Below are 18498 nucleotides of genomic sequence, written 5' to 3' on the forward strand. Positions count from 1 at the left end.
GCCTCCTGTGGGAGCTGCTGGTGTTGGAATGACCCCATTCCATTCCGCCAGGATGTGAGGCCGAGAGTCTGCAGATCCTTTTCACAATGTACTAATTCTCTCTCTCTCTCTCTCTCTCACACACACACACACACACATACACACTTCCCTGTGAAGCCATCATGGAAATCCACCATACTCAACACTGTAACTGAGCTGGTTGAGTGTTTGCCTAGCTTGCATGGGGCCCTAGGTCTGATTCCCCATCACCACGTGAATCAGGTGTGGTGGTGCGCACTAGTAATCCCAGCACTCAGGAGGTGGAGGTGGAGATGGGAGGATCAGAAGTTCAAAGTCATCCTTGGCTACAGAGGGAGTTTGAGACCAGCCTAGGCTACAATGAAACCCTGGCGTTAAAAAAAAAGTTGGGGCTGGAGAGATGGCTTACTGGTTAATGCATTTGCCTGCAAAGCCTTTGGACCCAGGTTTGATTCCCCAGAACCCACCTAAGCCAGGTGCATAAGCGGTACAAGCATCTACAGTTCGTTGGCAGTAGTTAGAGGCCCTGGTGTGCCCATTCTCTCTCTTTCATAAATAGGTAAATAAGAATAAAATATATTTAAAAAACCACATGTGCCAGGCGCAGTGGTGCATGCCTTTAATTCCAGCACCCAGATTTCTGTAGATGATTGACATCCCCATCCTGGACTAGAAAGTCGGGCGGTCACGTGAGTAAAGTAGCCGGCTGCCAGCTCCATCCTGCTCGTGAGCATAGCCTGGAAGGGCTCTGCGGGTACCATGGTGGCGCTGGGGTCCGGGCGCTGCCCCTGACCCGTGCTGTTTTACTTCCTAGATGCAGCCTACCTCAGTTCTCCGTGCAAGAGAGTGATTTTCCCCAGGGTAGAAGTGTACTGCCAGATAGAGCTCGCCCTTGCCCACGACGGCCCTGAGCGCCGCCCTCAGCCCAGCCTCCAGGCACAGCAGGACAGTGGGGAAGGATCCACAGCACCCGGCTTGCAGGGGCCTCACAAGGGGGATGCCACCGGTGACCCTTCCCCCGTGTCCCCGCCCACGCAGACACCGGGATCCAGGCCTGCAGAGTCACCTGCCACGTCACCACCGGCCCCAGCACAGCCACACTGTGCAAATGACCAGCCATCCGCTGCGCACTCACCGCCCTGCTCCGGGCCTGGCCCGTCACTGCCCACTGTGGCCCCAGAGTCCCCGCCTGGACCGCCATCGACATCCTCACCTTCCCAGGAGGCCACAGCGGCCAGGCCATCCCGGGAACCTTCAGCCGAGGGCGCGCATGGACAGTCACCCCCCTGTTCTCTCACGTCACCACTTTGCCTGGAGGGGCTGGGCGTGACGCAGCCCCCAGGTATGCTGCTCCCCCGCTTCCATAACAAGCCCCCCGAGAAACTGCTGTAGCCGGTGGCCTGGGGACTTTAGAGTAGCCTCAGTGGCTCCGCTCATGAGGACAGGCCACCACACAGGTGGGGGGGGCACCGTGTGACTGCCATGTCTCGGCCTCCCGCAGGCGGCGTCAGCGTCTTGTTAGAGGTGACAGGCAGTTCTCAGACCCTCTCACAAACTTTCCAAGACACAGGCTCAGCTGTCTACCCTGTCCCAGCCTGTCAGGAGATACCCGTGCCAACTCACATTGGGCCCGCTGACCCGCCGTCCCAGTAGATTGTCACTGTGAAAGCCACTGTGGCCCAGCAGTGATGCATAAATGGCAGTCCCGATGCCAGTCTGGGCACTCTTGGCCACTCGTTCACAGCAGCATGAAGGCAGAGGGGAGAGTCAGTGCTAGACATGTTCAAAGATAAAGAGGCTGCTGGGACAGTCATTATTAATCGCTTTACTTTTTTTTTTTTTGTTTTGATTTTTCGGGGTAAGGTCTCGCTCTAGCCCAGGCTGACCTGGAATTCACTCTGTAGTCTCAGGCTGGCCTTAAACTCAGAGTGATCCTCCTCTTGGCCTCCTGAATGGTGGGATTAAAGGTGTGTGCCACCACACCTGTCTACAAAAACAGTCAAAGGAAAAAAAAAAGAGCAGGGTGTGGTGGCGCACACCTTTAATCCCAGCACTTGGGAGGCAGAGGTAGGTGGATCGCCATGAGTTTGAGGCCAGCCTGAGACTACAGAGTGAATTCCAGGTCAGCCTGGGCTACAGCAAGACCTTACCTCAAAAAAAAAATTTTTTTTTCACCATTTGATTGGTTTTATTTGTGTTTGGTTGACTGTTTTTATTTTTTTTAACATTTTATTGACAGCTAGGTTGGGTTCTTTTGAGCCAGGGTCTTGCTACGTAGATCAGGTTGACTTACAACTTTCTATACAGCCCTGACTGGCCTTGAACTTGTGACTCCTCCTACCTCTGTCTCCTGCTTGCTGCAATGATAGGTAGATGATAGGTAGATGATAGGTAGATAATATGTGCCGTCATGCACAGAGCTTGATGGCTTCTGCTAATTCATTCAAATTGCATTTCTCAAGAGTATACGTCCACTATAAATTATCGATGATTTTTAAAAATATACTTTACTTATTTATTTATTTGATAGAGAGAAAGAGGCAGAGAGAGAGAGAGAATGGACACACCAGGGACTCCAGCCACTACAAACGAACTCAAGATGTATGTGTCACCTTGTGCATCTCACTTACATGGGTCCTGGAGAATTGAACCAGGATCCTTTGGCTTTACAGGCAAATGCCTTAACTGCTAAGCCATCTCTCTAGCCCTTGTTTGTTTTTTGAAGTAGGGTCTCACTGTAGCCCAGGTTGACCTGAAGGGTGGCCTCGAACTCACAGCGATCCTCCTACATCTGCCTCCAAAGTGCTGGAATTAAAGATGGACATTACCATGCCCAGCTAAATTGTCAATAATTTTAAAACAAGTTTCCATTTATTTATTTGAGAGAGAATGGGCATATCAGGGCCTCCTGCTACTGCAAATAAACTCTAGATGCATGTATTATTTTGTGCATCTGACTTTACATGGGTACTGGGAAACTGAACCCTGGCCATCAGGCTTTACAAACAAGTGCCTTTAACCACTGAGCAATCTCCCTTGCCCCAAATTGTCAATTATTTTATTCATTTTTAAATAAATTTTTCTTTCTTTCTTTCTTTTGAGAGAGAAAGAGGCAGATATAAAGAGAGAGAATGGGCACACCAGGTTCTCTAGCCACTGCAAACAAACTCTAGATGCATGCGCCCCCTTGTGCATCTGGCTTATGTGGGTACTAGGGAATTGAACCCGGGTCCTTAGGCTTCTCAGGCAAACACCTTAACGGCGAAGCCATCTCTCCAGCCCAGATTGTCAATAGTTTTAAAGCGATGCCTCTTTACTCTGCACTGCAGATATCTCAGGAAGCACCGCTGACAGGCTGCTCTGATGAACCCTGCTCATGCCCTTCCTCCCAGGAACCTTCTCCAGCAGAGGAGGCGCCATGGGCATGGACCTTGCAAACAAGGAAAAACACTTAGCATGATATAGCTAACAAACAGAGACGGGCTAGAGAGATGGCTTAGCAGTTAAGATGCTTGCCTGAGAAGCCCAAGGCCCCAGGTTCAATTCCCCAGAACCCACATAAGCCAGCTGCGAAAGGTGGTGCATGTGTCTGACATTTGTTTGCAGTGGCTAGAGGCCCTAGTGTGCCCATTCTCTCTCTCAAATAAATTAAAAACTTAAAAACAAAACAAAACAAAAAAAAAAACAACAGAGACATGGCCGGTACTAGGATAGTACAAAGAGTTTCTTAGTACTGCTGGTACATGCTTGTTATCCCAGCACTCAGGAAGCTGATGCAGGAGGATCACTGTAAGTTTAAACCCAGCCTTCACTATATAGTGAGATCTTATCCTAGAAAAAAAAAGTGGAGAAGGCTGGGGCTGTGGCACAGTTGGCAGAGCACTTGTTTAGCGTGCATGAAACCCTCAACACCTCGTAACTAGACGGCATGGTGGTACATGCCTGAAGTCTGCAATTCCAGCACTTGGGACGTGGAGGCAGAAAGATCAAAAGTTCAAGGACAGGGACTGGAGAGATGGCTTAGCGGTTAAGGCACTTGCCATAAAGCCAAATGACCTGAATTTGATTCTCCAGTACTCTAGTAAAGCCAGATGCACAAAGTGATGCATATGTCTGGAGTTTCCTTTTCTTTCTTTCCCTCTTTCTTTCTTTCTTTCTTTCTTCTTTCTTTCTTTCACATTTTCTCTTCCTTCCTTCCTTCCTTCCTTCCTTCCTTCCTTCCCTTTCTTTCTTCTCTTTCTTTCTTTCTTTCTTTCTTTTTCTTTCTTTCTTTCTTTCTTTCTTTCTTTCTTTCTTCTCTCTCTGTCAGGCATGGTGGCACATGTCTTTAATCCCAGCACTCACAAGGCCAAGGTAGAAGGATTGGTGTGAATTAGAGGCCAGCCTGGGCTATCAGGTGAGTTCTAGGTTAGCCTGAGTTTGAGTGAGACCCTGCCTTAAAAAAATTAAAAAAAATAAATAGGGCTGGAGAGATGGCTAAGGTACTTGCCTGCAAAGCCAAAGGATCCCAGTTCAATTTCCCAGGACCCACATTAGCCAGATGTACAAGAGGGCACATGTGTCTGGAGTTATTTACAGTGGCTGGAGTTCCTGGCCATTTTCTCTCTCCCTCTCTCTCTCTATCTCACTATCTCTCAAATAAATACATAAAAATAGGGCTGGAGAGATGGCTTAGTGGTTAAGTGCTTGCCTGTGAAGCCTAAGGACCCCGGTTCGAGGCTCGGTTCCCCAGGTCCCACGTTAGCCAGATGCACAAGGGGGCGCACGTGTCTGGAGTTTGTTTGCAGTGGCTGGAGGCCCTGGCGCGCCCATTCTCTCTCTCTCCCTCTACCTGTCTTTCTCTCTGTGTCTGTCACTCTCAAATAAATAAATAAAAAATTTTAAAAAAATACCCCAGAAGTGTAGCTAGGGGAGGAAAGGGTAACTGGATAGAGGCTTTAGGAAAGCCCATGCATGGTGGTTTGATTCAGGTGTCCCCCATAAACTCAGGTGTTGTGGATGCTAGGTTCCCAGCTGATGGAGATTTGGGAATTAACGCCTCCTGGAGGTGGTGTATTGTTGGGGGCGGGCTTATGGGTGTTATAGCCAGCGTCCCCTTGCCGGTGTTGGGCACACTCTCCTGTTGCTGTTGTCCACCTGATGTTGGTCAGGGGGTGATGTCCAGCTCTTCTCCTGCTGTCGTTTCCCTGCCATCGTGGAGCTTCCCCTTGAGTCTGTCAACCAATATATACCCTTTTCCCACACAATAAATAAATAAATAAAAATAAATAGTGCTGGAGAAGCTGGCTTAGCGATTAAGGCATTTGCCTGCAAAGCCAAAGGACCCAGGTTCAGTTCCCCAAGACCCACATAAGCCAGATGCACAAGGTGGCGCGTGCGTCTGGAGTTTGTTTGCAGCAGCTGGAGGCCGTGGAGCACCCGTTCTCTCTCTCTCTCTCTCAAACTCTTTCTCTCTCTCTTAAATAAATATATTTAAGGAAATAAATAAAAAAAGAAATCAGGGAGCTGGAGCTCAGCAGTTAAGGTACTTGCTTGCAGAGCTTAATGACCCAGGTTTGATTCCCCGGTACCCACGTAAAGCTCGCTGGGGATGGTCCGGGAGGAGGTAGTGAGAGAGGATAACAAGAGAGCCTGGGGGTCTGGCTCCAGGTTGTCCTCGTAGTCCCTCAACCAAACTTTTGTAGTTGTAATTGGAACCATGCGGATCAAGAGTTCCTTCTTTGGGGGTCAGCCCTCTATCAGAGGCCACACCTTTCTTCTGAAATGGCTTTATTTGACTATGAGACAAACACACCAGGATGTTAACAGTCAGAAGATGGGCCAAAGTATTTTACACACTCTGTTACTATCTGTAAAAGCAATATACTTATATATTTATTTGGTACTCTTCACATCTGTCAGGGGTCTTAGCAATGTGAGCCTGAGGTGATGTACCTCATCATGTCTCTGTCTGTCTTCCTCTGTCTCTGTCTGTCTCTCTCTCTGCTTGTAAATAAATAAATACATGTAAAATGTAATGCAAATAATAATGGCCCTAAAACTACTAAGTTTCTTTATCGCAAGAAAAAAAAAAAAAGTGTTAGCTATAGAACATGTCGATGGAAATACAGGTTCCTCGGGAAGGCCCCTGAAGACTCCCTTGATGTATTGTGTGCTGGGAGATTGTTTCTGATCCGCTCAGGGCTCAGTATCTGCCCTTCTGTGCCTGCCCCCCGGGTCTCAGGTCATGTCCTCGGACATCACGGTGGGGTCCTAGATGGAAGAGTGTGACAGGACAAGGGGTTTCGAAGACAGCGTGGTCAGGAGACTGTCCCACAAGCGCAAGGACCCGGGTTTGATCCCCAGTACCCATGGGAGAAAAGTCATGGGTGGTGGTCCACCCCTGTAACCCTAGAACTGAGGAGGCAGAGGCAGGGTCCCTTGGGTCTCACTGACCATGTAGGTTTTTTATTTATTTATTTATTTATTTGAGACAGTGAAAGAGGTAGAGAGTGTGTGTCTATGTGTGTGTGAGAGAGAGATAGAATGGGCGTGCCATGGCTTCCAGCCACTACAAACGAACTCTAGACACATGTGCCACCTTGTGCATCTGGCTTATGTGGGTCCTGGGGAATCAAACTGAGGTCCTTTAGCTTTGCAGGCAAGTGTCTTAACCGCTAAGCCATCTCTTCAGCCCCCCCTCCCCTTATTTTTTAAAAAAGAGAGTGGGCTGAAGAGATGGCTTAGCGGTTAAGCACTTGCCTGTGAAGCCCAGGGACGCAGGTTTGATTCCCCAGTGCCCACATAAGCCAGATGCACAAGGTGGCACATGCATCTGGAGTTCGTTTGCAGGGGCTGGAGGCCCTTATGCGTCCATTCTCTCTCTCTCTCTCTCTCTCTCTCTCTGCTTCTTTCTCTGTCTGTCTATCACTCTCAAATAATTTTTTTAAAAAAATTTAAAATGAGAGAGAGAAAAAAGAGAGAGAGAATGGACGCACCAGGGCCGTCAGCCGCTGCAACCGAACTGTAGATGCATGCACCCCCTTTGTGCACGTGTATGACCTTGGGCACTTGTGTCACTGTGCATCTGGCTTACGTGGGACCTGGACAGTTGAACATGAGTCCCTAAGCTTTGCAGGCAAGCGCCTTAAGTGCTGAGCCATCTCGCCCGCCCTCATTGCTGTTTTTAAGCACACTTCCACACCCCAGCTCACTCACGCTTCCTATATTTTCACTGTAGCCAGAGAGTCTCTTGCCACTTCACGTCCCAAGCCACCAGTATCTCCAGCTAATGAGAAAGAAGCCAGCAGCGCGCCGCTTGTGACGTAAGTGTCTCCTTTCCCCGGGCGGGGCTATGTCACAGCCAGCTCCACGCTGCCGGGGTGAACTTCCAAACAGACACAGTTTATGGGAGGAATGGGGTTTGTTTCAGGCTGACAGATCCAGGGGACGTTCCATAGTGGTGAAAGAGGCCAGGCCCCCTTTCTCAGGTCCACACAGAGACACACCCCCAGCCAGTACCACAGGCAAGATCACAGCCAGCAGCCAAACAGCAGGAAGCCCAGGCGGAGCTCCAGCACGCTGCACACCTGCAGAGATCCGCCCCTAAAACACACCTTAGGGCTGGACCCCAGGATCCGCCTTCAGTGACACCTCTGCCATCCAGGAGGCTGGAAACCCAAGTTACAAGCTTGAATAAAACTCCTGAGTCAGCCGGGCGTGGTGGTGCACGCCTTTAATCCCAGCACTCAGGAGGCAGAGGTAGGAGGATCACCGTGAGTTCGAGGCCACCCTGAGACTACAGATTGAATTCCAGGTCAGCCTGAGATAGAGTAAGACCTTACCTCAGAAACACACACAAAAAAACAACCCCTCCTGAGTCTATGGGGGACATGAATTCATGTTACTGCAGGTTCTTTCCCTTGGTCAGAGAGGGGGCCCAGCTAAGTGAGGTTTCTTTTTTTTTTTTTTTTTTTTTTTTTTTTTTTTTTTTTGGTTTTTCGAGGTAGGGTCTCACTCTGGTCCAGGCTGACCTGGAATTAACTCTGTAGTCTCAGGGTGGCCTTGAACTCACGGCGATCCTCCTACCTCTGCCTCCCGAGTGCTGGGATTAAAGGCGTGCGCCACCACGCCCGGCTAAGTGAGGTTTCTAACTCTTCAGTTTCCTGGGGGAAACACTCGGTCCCCTTCTAGTTTGTGTGGTGACAGTCCACCCACCTCTTCCCTCCTCTTCAGCGGAGTCCTCTGTGGGATATACCTGTTCACATGATGATATCCTCTCTTCACTTTCCTCCTTCCCACACCTTCATGCGCCCAAGGGAGAATATGAGCCCCAGCCCGGTTACTATTATTGTTATTTGTGTCTTTCGAGGTAGGGTCTCACTCTAGCCCAGGCTGACCTGGAATTCACTCTGTAGTCTCAGGGTGGCCTTGAGCTCACGGGGATCCTCCTACCTCTGCCTCCCGAATGCTGGGATTAAAGGTGTACACTATATAATGTATACACCTATTAGAATATGTCTGCTCCCCTCACAGGTATGATTTTAACTATAGAACTTTGGTAGCTTATGTAAGTTTAATAATTCTGAGCTTGGGCATAAATTACGCGCTATGACTGTGTGATCTGAGTATCTTTGCCCTGTGTATAACCTGGTCCATTGGAGCTTTGGTTGAGGAGTTGGCCTGATATTACTCAGGGCCATAGTTGTCAATAACTGAAAATGCTTGCCAGGGTGTTCTGGTACTGGCCATACAGGGTGCTACCTTGTGGGCTGGGGCAGGACCCGGAAGGCAGCAGACACTGGGTCATTACTGAGCCATCTCCTTGATCTCTCGGCCCAGGGAGAGTCCAGCTACAGATCCAAACTGGTTGAACAAGGTGTTCAAGAAGAGCAAACAGAAGACAAGCACCCCCAGAAAGTGCTTTGGGAGACACCCTCGGTCCAAGAAGGCAGCCGGCAAAATGCAGTGAGTGGCCACGCTTCCTTCACCCCGGGCATGGAGCCGCAGCTTGGGATGCGTCCATAGGGCACGCCATGGAGTGTGGGGTGCCGCCGGGGAGCCCCATCCAGGGCGGGTGGGCTCAGCGGACAAGTCTTCGTTCTGCTTGGTATTCATGGTTAGGATATCCTGTCTCTCATGCCTCATTTTCTGGCCTGGAAAGTGGGGCGTCAGGGTGACACAGGCTCATACATTGTGCAGTGTAATGACCAGGCACTCGCGAGCCAGCAGGAGTTATGCTGATGGGCTGTCGTTTAGCTTCTAAAGAGTGTGCATGGTCCCTGCTTAACCGTCCACACTGCGGATCCAGAGTGTTGTACATGCACGGCTCAGAGCCCTGATCCGTGGGGGTTATGCCTCTATAGCTTTCCTTCTTGCCTCCCTTCCTCCTTTGCTTCCATCTTCTCTCTCTCTCTTTCTTTGAGAAGTTCTCACTATGTAGCCTAGGCTGGCCTCAAATTTGCAATCCTCAGCCTCCTGGACACTTGGATTACAGGCATACACTTAGCTGTTTTGTTTTTTCAAGGTAAGGTCTCGCTCTAGCCGAGGCTGGCCTGGAATTCACTATGTAGTTGTATTCTCAGGCTGGTCTTGAACTCACAGTGATCCTCCTACCTCTGCCTCCCAAGTGCTGGGACTAAAGGTGTGTGCCACCACGCTCAGTGGCGTTTCTTTTCTTTTTAATGGCGAGGCGGGGAGCATTGCAGGCCGGGGCCTCCAGCCACACGTGCATGCATCACCTTGTGTGTCTGGCTTAAGTGGGTTCTGGGGGGTTGAACCTGGGTCCTTTGGCTTTGTAGGCAAGCACCTTAACCACCAAGCCATCTCTCCAGCCCTGTCTTCCTCCTTCTCCTTAAAAAAATATATTTTATTTTTATTTATTTGAGAAAGGTGGAGGGGTAGGGAAAGAGAGAATGGGCACATCAGGGCCTCCAGCCTCCAGCCACTGGAAACAAACTCCAGATGTATGCACCAACTTGTGTATCTAGCTTATGTGGGTCCTGGGGACTCGAACCTGGATCCTTTGGCTTTTCAGGCAAGCACCTTAACTGCTAAGCCATTCCTCCAGCCCCCCCCTTTTTTTTTTTTTTTAATTTACGAGGTCTCACCGTAGTCCAGGCTGACCTAGAATTCACTATGCAGTCTCAGGCTGGCCTGGAACTCACAGTGATCCTCCTATCTCTGCCTCCCAAGTACTGGGATTAAAGGCGTGCACCACCACGCCTGGCTGTTTGTTTGTGTTTTGAGACAGGGTCTAGCTATGTAGCTTTGGCCTGGAACTCATGACCTAGGCCAGCAGCTCTAGGATCAAGGAGAGACTCGCTCTCAAAGTGGAAATGTGATAGCGGAGGACACTGCACACGTGCACACCTGGTACATACATCTGCACACACACACACACACACACACATACACACATTTCACGTACCCCACAAATAAACATGCACATAGCACTCCAAATAAGTCACGGTGAAAATAAGCTCAAATGGCATCAGCCCCATTTGTCCCCAGTCCTGGTGTTGGCTGGATGACAAGCAACCGCTAGCTATGATGACAGTTATAACAGTTATAGCTATGATGACAGGCGACAGATCCAAAGCCATTGCTCAGGTCCTATAAAAACAGAGTGTGGGCTGGAGAGATGGCTTAGCGGTTAAGCGCTTGCCTGTGAAGCCTAAGGACCCCAGTTCGAGGCTCGATTCCCCAGGACCCACGTTAGCCAGATGCACAAGGGGGCGCACACGTCTGGAGTTCGTTTGCAGAGGCTGGAAGCCCTGGCGTGCCCATTCTCTCTCTCCTCCTCTATCTGTCTTTCTGTGTCTGTTGCTCTCAAATAAATAAATAAAAATTAAAAAAAAAAAACAAAAAACAGAGTGTGTTGGCACGGCGGTCCCCATCTTTGGTCCTACATAGTTAGTCCTTAGTCCGCGAATTAGTTAATGGCTTTGGGTTAATTATTTATCCCCGCAGGGTAGGCTCAGAAGTGAAGGGCACCAAAACACGGCCACACAGTCCGTCAGGGCAGGGCTTCTTCACTCTTTAGTCCCAGTATTCAGGACGCTGAGGTAAGTGGATCGCCACGAGTTCAAGGCCATCCTGAGGCTACACAGTGAATTCCAGGTCAGCCTGGGCCATCGCCAAGACTCTACTTCGAAAACCAACCAACCAACCAGACAAAAAACCAGTGTGCAGTGGCACCTACCTCCCTGCCACGACGGTGCACTCCCCCATTCAACCCGGGCCACCACAAATCGTACCAAACAGGACACCCATGAATTGTCTGTTTCCCATTTAGTTAACTATGTAGCCCCGTAGGGTAGGCTCAGAAGTGAGGGGCACCAAAATGTGGCCCGCAGAGTCCGTCAGGGCGTGGCTTCCCTCTGAGCTAGGTCCCTCAGGGTCAGCAACAACATTTCCTGTGGATACTTGGGTCCAGCGGGGACCTCTGAATAACTGACTGTGGCACCTGCAGGGAGGATGTCACTGAGCCAGGTGGACATGGGCTGACTCGGGGCAGTTAGGAGCGCTGAGGAGAGTCTGGCAGCTCCTTCACCTCCCAGGGCTCCAGAAAGTTCTTGCAGAAGGCAGGAGGATGGGAAGAAATCAGTCAGATGCAGGGAGAGGGTGAAGGAAGGGCATTCTAGGAAACGGCAGTTGGAAATGGAGACACACTAAGCTAAGCGACTTTCCCAAAGGACACACGAAGGCTAAGCCCCGGACTGCTGACTCCCGCTGCGCTCTTAGGGGCAGCATGGTGTCTCCGGTGACAGCCAACTTGGATCGGGTCCTGGCTCTGCCACCTGCCAACTGTGTGACTGCGGGCATGTCACTTAACTTCTTTGCGCCACAAAGCTTGGCACATAAGTACTGTGGAGGCCTGGCAGTGAGCTGAGGGTTACAGAGGGGCTGGGTGAGGCCCGTTCCAGAGTCCCAGTGTGGGTCAGACCTCCTCCGTGTGGCACTGGGGAGTCATCTCAGGTTTGACCCAGCAAGGCGACCCATCTGACAACTACAAAAATGTGTAACTCCGTGAGGTGCATTCTGCAAGGCCTTACAGTTTCCCAGAGGGAAAAGCAACTTGGCCCAGGGTGACCCAGCAGGACAAGATGGGGTCTTTGGACTCCTCTTCTTATTTATTTATTTATTCAAGGCAACGTCTCACTCTAACTCAGGCTGGCCTGGAGTTCACTATGGAGTCTCAGGGTGGCCTTGAACTCACGGCGATCCTCCTACCTCCGCCTCCCGAGTGCTGGGATTCAAGGTCTGCGCCACGGCGCCTGGCTCCTCCTGTCGTCTCCTTTCTCCTCATGTGTGTATCCCTGGCTTCTCGCAGCAGGTCTGCTCCTTGCCCGCTCGACTTCCCTCTGCTCTCCGCTTCCGAGACAGTTTGGCTCACCTACAGGTCTCATCCCTGCTGGATCCACGACTACAGCTGCTCTGAGGTATGTAATTTCTCAGGGTGTCTCCCAAGGGTGACCCTGCCTGTCCAGGGAGGCGGTAACGTCCCCGGACCTGTCATCCAGCTTCATGTGTGCCCTGCTTTTCCCCAGCTACAGTCAGTCACACGCTCATGTTTGCCCATGACGTTGTTCATAGAGAATCTTTCCCCACACAACTGTACCTAGAGCTCTGGAGGCCATACCAAACTCCCCAAAAAAACCTGTGCTCCAGGGCTGGGGAGATGGCTCGGTGGTTAAAGGCTCTTGCTTACAAAGCCTGCCAGCCTGGGTTTGTTTCCCCATTACCCACATAAAGCCAGATGTGCAAGGTAGTGCATATGTCTGGGGTTCATTTACAGTGGCCAAAGGCCATGACACACCCATTCTCTCCCCTCCCCCCATCTCAAATAAATAGAAATATGTTTTCAAGGCTGGAGAGATGGCCTAGTGGTTAAGGCACTTGCCTGCGAAGCCTAAGAACTCATGTTCTAATCTCCAGATCCCATGTAGCCAGACGCACGGGAACGCAAGCATGCAATGTCACATGTGCCACAAGGGGGCGCACGCATCGGGAATTCATTCACAGCAGCTGACGGCCCTGGCACACCCATTCTCTCTCTCTCTCAAAATAGAAAATATTTTTTTTCCCAAAAACCAAGTAGCAATCAACTGTCATAAACTGACATTTCAAGCATTCTTCTATCACCTCCCGGTAGAAAATCCTTCTGCAGATCAGCACAGACCCTGCAATAATACAGCTCTGTGGAACAAACTCGTGTTTCCAATTTCCACGCACCAAAATGGGCTGTCATGGGGCCAGAGACTTGTTCAGGGCTGCCTCGGGGAACACAAGCTGGAAGGGACGTCTCAAGTAGAAGTAAAGCTTAGGGCGTCCCAGCAGGGCACCTCCAAAATGATGACTCTGCGTCCTTTCCCCAGGAAGCTGTGAGTCGACAGAACTCCTGAGTGGCGGCAGGAGCGACGCTGAGGACCTGGAGCCTGGCCCGGCCCCCTCCGCTGCCCCCCAGGCCCGGCCCCCTCCGCTGCCCCCCAGGCCTTCCTGCCCAAGGCCTGCCAGGACCTGGGTGACGTCTGCTGCCACCCTTCCACCCGTGCTGCAGAGGGCCCGTTTCCTCTAGGGTCCATGTCCTTGTCTGCTGTCCTTGCTGCCCTCCCGCCACCCTTCTCTGGATGGACAGATGGACGTGGAGAACTCACGGCGTCGCCCCTCCAAATGGGCTGGACCCTGAACCTGTCTCCGAGCTGGCCTGGGCCATCCTGCCTGCTTGTTCATGAGCAAAACTCAGGGACCAGATTGATGGGGCCAGGGACGCACATCCCTGTTTCCACTTGTGTCCAAGGGTTTCTTCAGCCTTGTCTCTGACTCTCACAGTGCATTGAAGTCTCCATGTGAAATCAACGGACCCACCCCAAACTGTTCCCTGGGGTCACTCAAAGGAGGAGGCCTGACCCCTAACCTCAGGGTCTTTCAACACCCCTCCACCAAGGGTGCCAGTCCATGGTGCAGTCCATGGAGACTGGCCACTGTGGACTTCTGAAGTCTTGGGGATGTAGTGGGAGATGTTAAGGACCAAATGGGAGACCAAATGTCCCCTCTCCATGCAGCTGGTTCTGCCTGCAGGCTTGTTGTCCCTCAGGGACATGTAAAATTAACATCTGTCCCAAGCAGACAGGCCAAAGAATGACTCATTCAAGTTCACTTTGAGCAACATATGTTTATTAGGGGTTAAAGAGGAATAGACAACTATGATAACTAATATTTTCCAAAAGGTAATGTGGTGGTTTGGATCAGATATCCCCTGTCAACTTGTGTGTTCTGAATGCTTAGTTCCCAGCTGCTGGCAATTCAGAGGTGGACCCTTGCTGAAGGAGGTGCGTTGTCGCCATGGACCTGGAGGTTCACGAGCCCCTAGCTTTCCAGTGTTACTTGGCTCACTCTCCTGCTGCTGTTGTCCACCTGCTGTGGTAGAGCTGACGTCCAGCCTCTGCTCATGTCACGGGGCTTCCCTTCAAGAATGTAAGCCAAATTTTAAAAAAATCCTCCCATTAGCTGTTTTTAAAAAATAATTTATAAGCCGGGCGTGGTGGCGCACACCTTTAATCCCAGCACTCGGGAGGCGGAGGTAGGAGGAAGATTGCCTTCCTTTTTTCTTTTTTTTTTTTCTTCTTTCTTTGTTTTTGGAGGTAGGGTCTCTAGCCCAGGTTGAGCTGGAATTCACTATGGAGTCTCAGGGTGTTGCAGTCAGGTTTGCATTGCTGGTAGAAATCACCCAAGCAAGAACAGCTTGTGGGGCAAAAAAAAAAAAAAAAAAAAAGAGGTTTATTTTGGCTTATAGGCTCAAGGGGAAGCTCCATGATGGCAGGGAAAATGATGGCATGAACAGAGGGTGGACATCACCCCCTGGTGGTGGGCAATAGCAACAGGAGAGTGTGCCAATTACTGCCAAGGGGAAACTGGCTGTAAAACTCATAAAACCCATAAGCCTGCCCCTAACAATACACCACCTCCAGGAGTCTTTTATTTCCAATTGCCATCAGCTGGGGAGACTAATATTCAGAATGCCTAAGTTTATGGGGGACACCTGAATCAAACCACCACACAGGGTGGTCTTGAAATCACGGTGATCCTCCTACCTCTGCCTTCCAAGTGCTGGGATTAAGGCATGCGCCACCACTCCGGGGTCATTGTCCACTCTTTTTTTTTTTTTTTAAGCAGCCCTACAGACTGGCCTTTTTTAAATGAGAGAGAGTGAGTGAGAGAGAGGCAGAAAGAAAGAATTGGTGCACCAGGACCTCCAACCACTGTAATCAAACTCCAGATGCATGTATCACCTTGTGCATCTGGCTTATGTGGGATCTGGGGAGTCAAACCTGGGCCCTTAGGCTTTGCAGGCGAGTGCTTTACCACTAAGCCATCCTTCCAGCCCTCATTGTCCACTTTCTAAGCATTCTACCCTCCCTTCCACTCAATGTCCTCAGAAGTCCATGATGTGGGTGAGTCCCAGCCTGTGTCCACTCTATCTACACTTATTGGCACGATGCCCACTCCACCTGTGGGCCTCCTCCGGGCGCCAGCTGTGCCTTTTGTGTCTGTGTAACCCACAGAATTAGCATCATATGTGGTACATAGGTGGCCTAGCAAAATGTTGGTTAAATAATCTAAGTTGGGCGTGGTGTACACACCTTTAACCCCAGCGCCATGAAGGCAGAGGTAGGAGGGTCGCTGTGAATATGTGGCCAGCCTGAGATTACACAGGGAATTCCAGGTCAATCTGGGCTAGAGTGAGAGCCTGCCCCCAAATAAACCAATAAAATAGAATAAAAATAATGGATTAAGCAGGAGGCCCCAGAGCTTGGTCCTGGTCTGGGTCTGCCTGTAGCTAATTGTGTGACCTGAACACACATCTCTGAGCCTCAGTTTCCTCCTCTATGAGGTGAGGATAAGGCTGCCTTCTTCTCTCCTCACAGCACTAGGCTAACCATCAAAGGGTGGGGCATGCGCACATGGCTTGAAATGAAGTCATCTGTGTGTTGTTAGGGAGGAAATGGAGGCCTTTAACTCCCTTCTGCAGAGAAGATGTTTTTGGGAGAGAGAATGGGCATGCCAAGGCCTCCAGCCACGGTAAAGACACTCCAAGTGCATGTGCCCCTTTTGTGCATCTGGCCTTTTTGGGTACTGAAGAATCGAACCTGGGTCCTTAGAGTTCGCAGACAAGCACCTTAATCACTAAGCCATCTCTCCAGCCCACAGATAAAAGTGTGAGGACCTGGGTTCGACCCCCAGAACCTACATGATTTCCTGGTGTGGCTGCAATCCCAGCTCTTAGGAACTGGAGACACGGGATCTTTAGGCAACCTGGCCATCTAGGCTAGCTGAATCAGTGAGCTCTGCATCCAAATCAATAATCCTGCCTCAGAAAAGAAGGCGGAGGGCTGGAGAGATGGCTCAGTGGTGAAGGCACTTGCCTGCAAAGCCTAAGGACTGGAGTTCAATTCCTCTGTACCCATGTAAAGCCAGATGCACAAGGTGGGTGTGTGTGTCTGGAGTTTGTTTGCAGTGGCTTGAGGCACTGGCACGCCCATTCTCTACCTGCCTCTCTCTCTCTCAAGTAAATAAAATATTTTTAAAAAGATGGAAGCCAGACATGGTGGTGCACGCCTTTAATTTCAGCACTTGGGAGGCAGAGGTAGGAGGGTCACAGTGAGTTCCAGGTCATCCTGAGACTACATAGTGAGTTCCAGGTCAGCCTGGGGCAGTGTGAAACCCTACCTCGAAAAACCAAAAGAAAGGAAGAAAAGATGAAGAGCAACAGAGGATGATACCCAACACCGACCTTTGGCCTACACACACGTCACATGGCACACACACATATAAATGTACACACACCGCACTGCACATACACATATATAAATATGCACACACATATCACACAGCACACACACACATTCACATGCCAAACTTTTTTTTTGTTAGGCAGAGAGTTGGCGCCACCAGGCAACTGAACTCCAGATGCTTGCGCCACCTAGTGGGCATGTGCGACCATGTGCTTGCCTCACCTTTGTGTGTCTGGCTAACGTAGATCGAGAGTCAAACATGGGTACTTAGGCTTCTCAGGCAAGCACCTTAACCACTAAGCCATCTCTCCAGCCCCCAATTTTTCTTTTTAACCTAAGAGGATCAGGAAGGCAAGTCTCTTGTCTCCAACCTCACGAGCCTGGGATGTGATGAACTAAAACCCCAGTTCTCCTGACCAGCCTGTCCAGGAGACTTTGTTCCTGCCTCAGCAAGTTGTCACCAAGGGAGGAGCCACCTTGGGAGGACCCAGACAGAACCCCATGCGGGGACCAAGAGGCTTCCACCCTACCTTCACTGAAATGACCCAGATCACAGTCCAAGTGACTCAACTGTTTTATTGGCTCAAGTAAAACATAAAGAAAAAAAAAAAAACAGTACAAAAATGAGAGTCGGATGCCAGCATCAGGAACTCATACCAAATACTCTGACAGCTTAGAAGATATCACTCCAAACAAATTATGCGCAGCTAGGCGAGGTGGGACACGCCTTATTCCCAGCACTAGGGGTGGCGGGGGTGGGGGAGGGGGCGGAGAAACAATCACTTCAAGTTCCAGGCCAGCCTAGGCAACATAGCAAGATCCTGTCTCAAGCGTAACTGAAAAAGGAAAAAAAAAACAAACAAACCTATATACAAAAGGTGCTCTTCATTTCAGAATTCTGGTGCCGTGTTCTCCAGGGCACATGAATGAATCCATAAAACACGCACCTCACCTCGCTTCTCAGAAGTGAATAAAAACCAGATAACCTTCAGAATTTTTGTAGCTGAACTTCTGATATGTTATCCCAGGTTTGAGGCCAGCCCTTCCCAGCACCTCCATATCCTGCCTTTCTCTCCCTCAATGGGAGGCCTGACATAGGAAGCTGAGGAAGGAGAATTGAGATTTGGAAGCTGGCTTGTGTTAGATAGTGAGACCAATCTCAAAACAAACAAAAGGTGTGGTGGTGCACATCTTTAATCCCAGCACTCAGGAGGAGGATTTGTTGTGAGTTCGAGGCCAGCCTAAGACTACATAGTGAATTCCAGGTCAGCCTGGGCTCTAGCAAGACCCTACCTTTAAAAAAAAAAAAAAAAAATCAAACACAGATATGGTACTAGATAACTTTCAGAACTCTTCCAATCCAGTTTCTCACTGACTCTCAGTCAACCCCATGAGAAGGGGGAGGTGCAAGGGAGCAGGTGCATTTCTGGTTACGGAATTACAGGACTCAGGGGTAGAAGATCTGGGAGATCGGGGGTCCCCATCCGATAGGTCCTTCTACCTCCGGGGCTTGCAGACCTTCACAGACTCATACAAGAATTAGGCACTACTGACCAACTTAATATATGGCGTGTCACACAGATGCCCATCTGGGGATTAAATTATTTTCAAAACCAAGACTCCTTCAGAGCGAACTCTGGGGAGATGTCAGTCAGATCCTCATGGTACAGTTGGGCCCAAGGGCCAGGAAGTCTGGAGCTGTGCT

General features: G+C 50.2%; 1 protein-coding gene across 1 annotated transcript in view; it reads left to right on the plus strand.

Annotated features, from left to right (window-relative positions):
• Window positions 1-13576, plus strand: part of Pnpla1 (patatin like phospholipase domain containing 1) — a 43566-nt gene extending 29990 nt beyond the window's left edge. Inside the window, exons 6-11 of the mRNA XM_045156087.1 lie at window positions 833-1360; window positions 1520-1667; window positions 8839-8964; window positions 12335-12440; window positions 13377-13382; window positions 13466-13576. Of these exons, the coding sequence (XP_045012022.1) occupies window positions 833-1360; window positions 1520-1667; window positions 8839-8964; window positions 12335-12440; window positions 13377-13382; window positions 13466-13576 (1025 nt within the window). The remainder of the gene's footprint in view (window positions 1-832; window positions 1361-1519; window positions 1668-8838; window positions 8965-12334; window positions 12441-13376; window positions 13383-13465) is intronic.
• Window positions 13577-18498: the final 4922 nt, after the last annotated feature.

Source organism: Jaculus jaculus, chromosome 8 (genome assembly GCF_020740685.1).
Source record: "Jaculus jaculus isolate mJacJac1 chromosome 8, mJacJac1.mat.Y.cur, whole genome shotgun sequence".
NCBI classification, from domain to species: Eukaryota; Metazoa; Chordata; class Mammalia; order Rodentia; family Dipodidae; genus Jaculus; species Jaculus jaculus.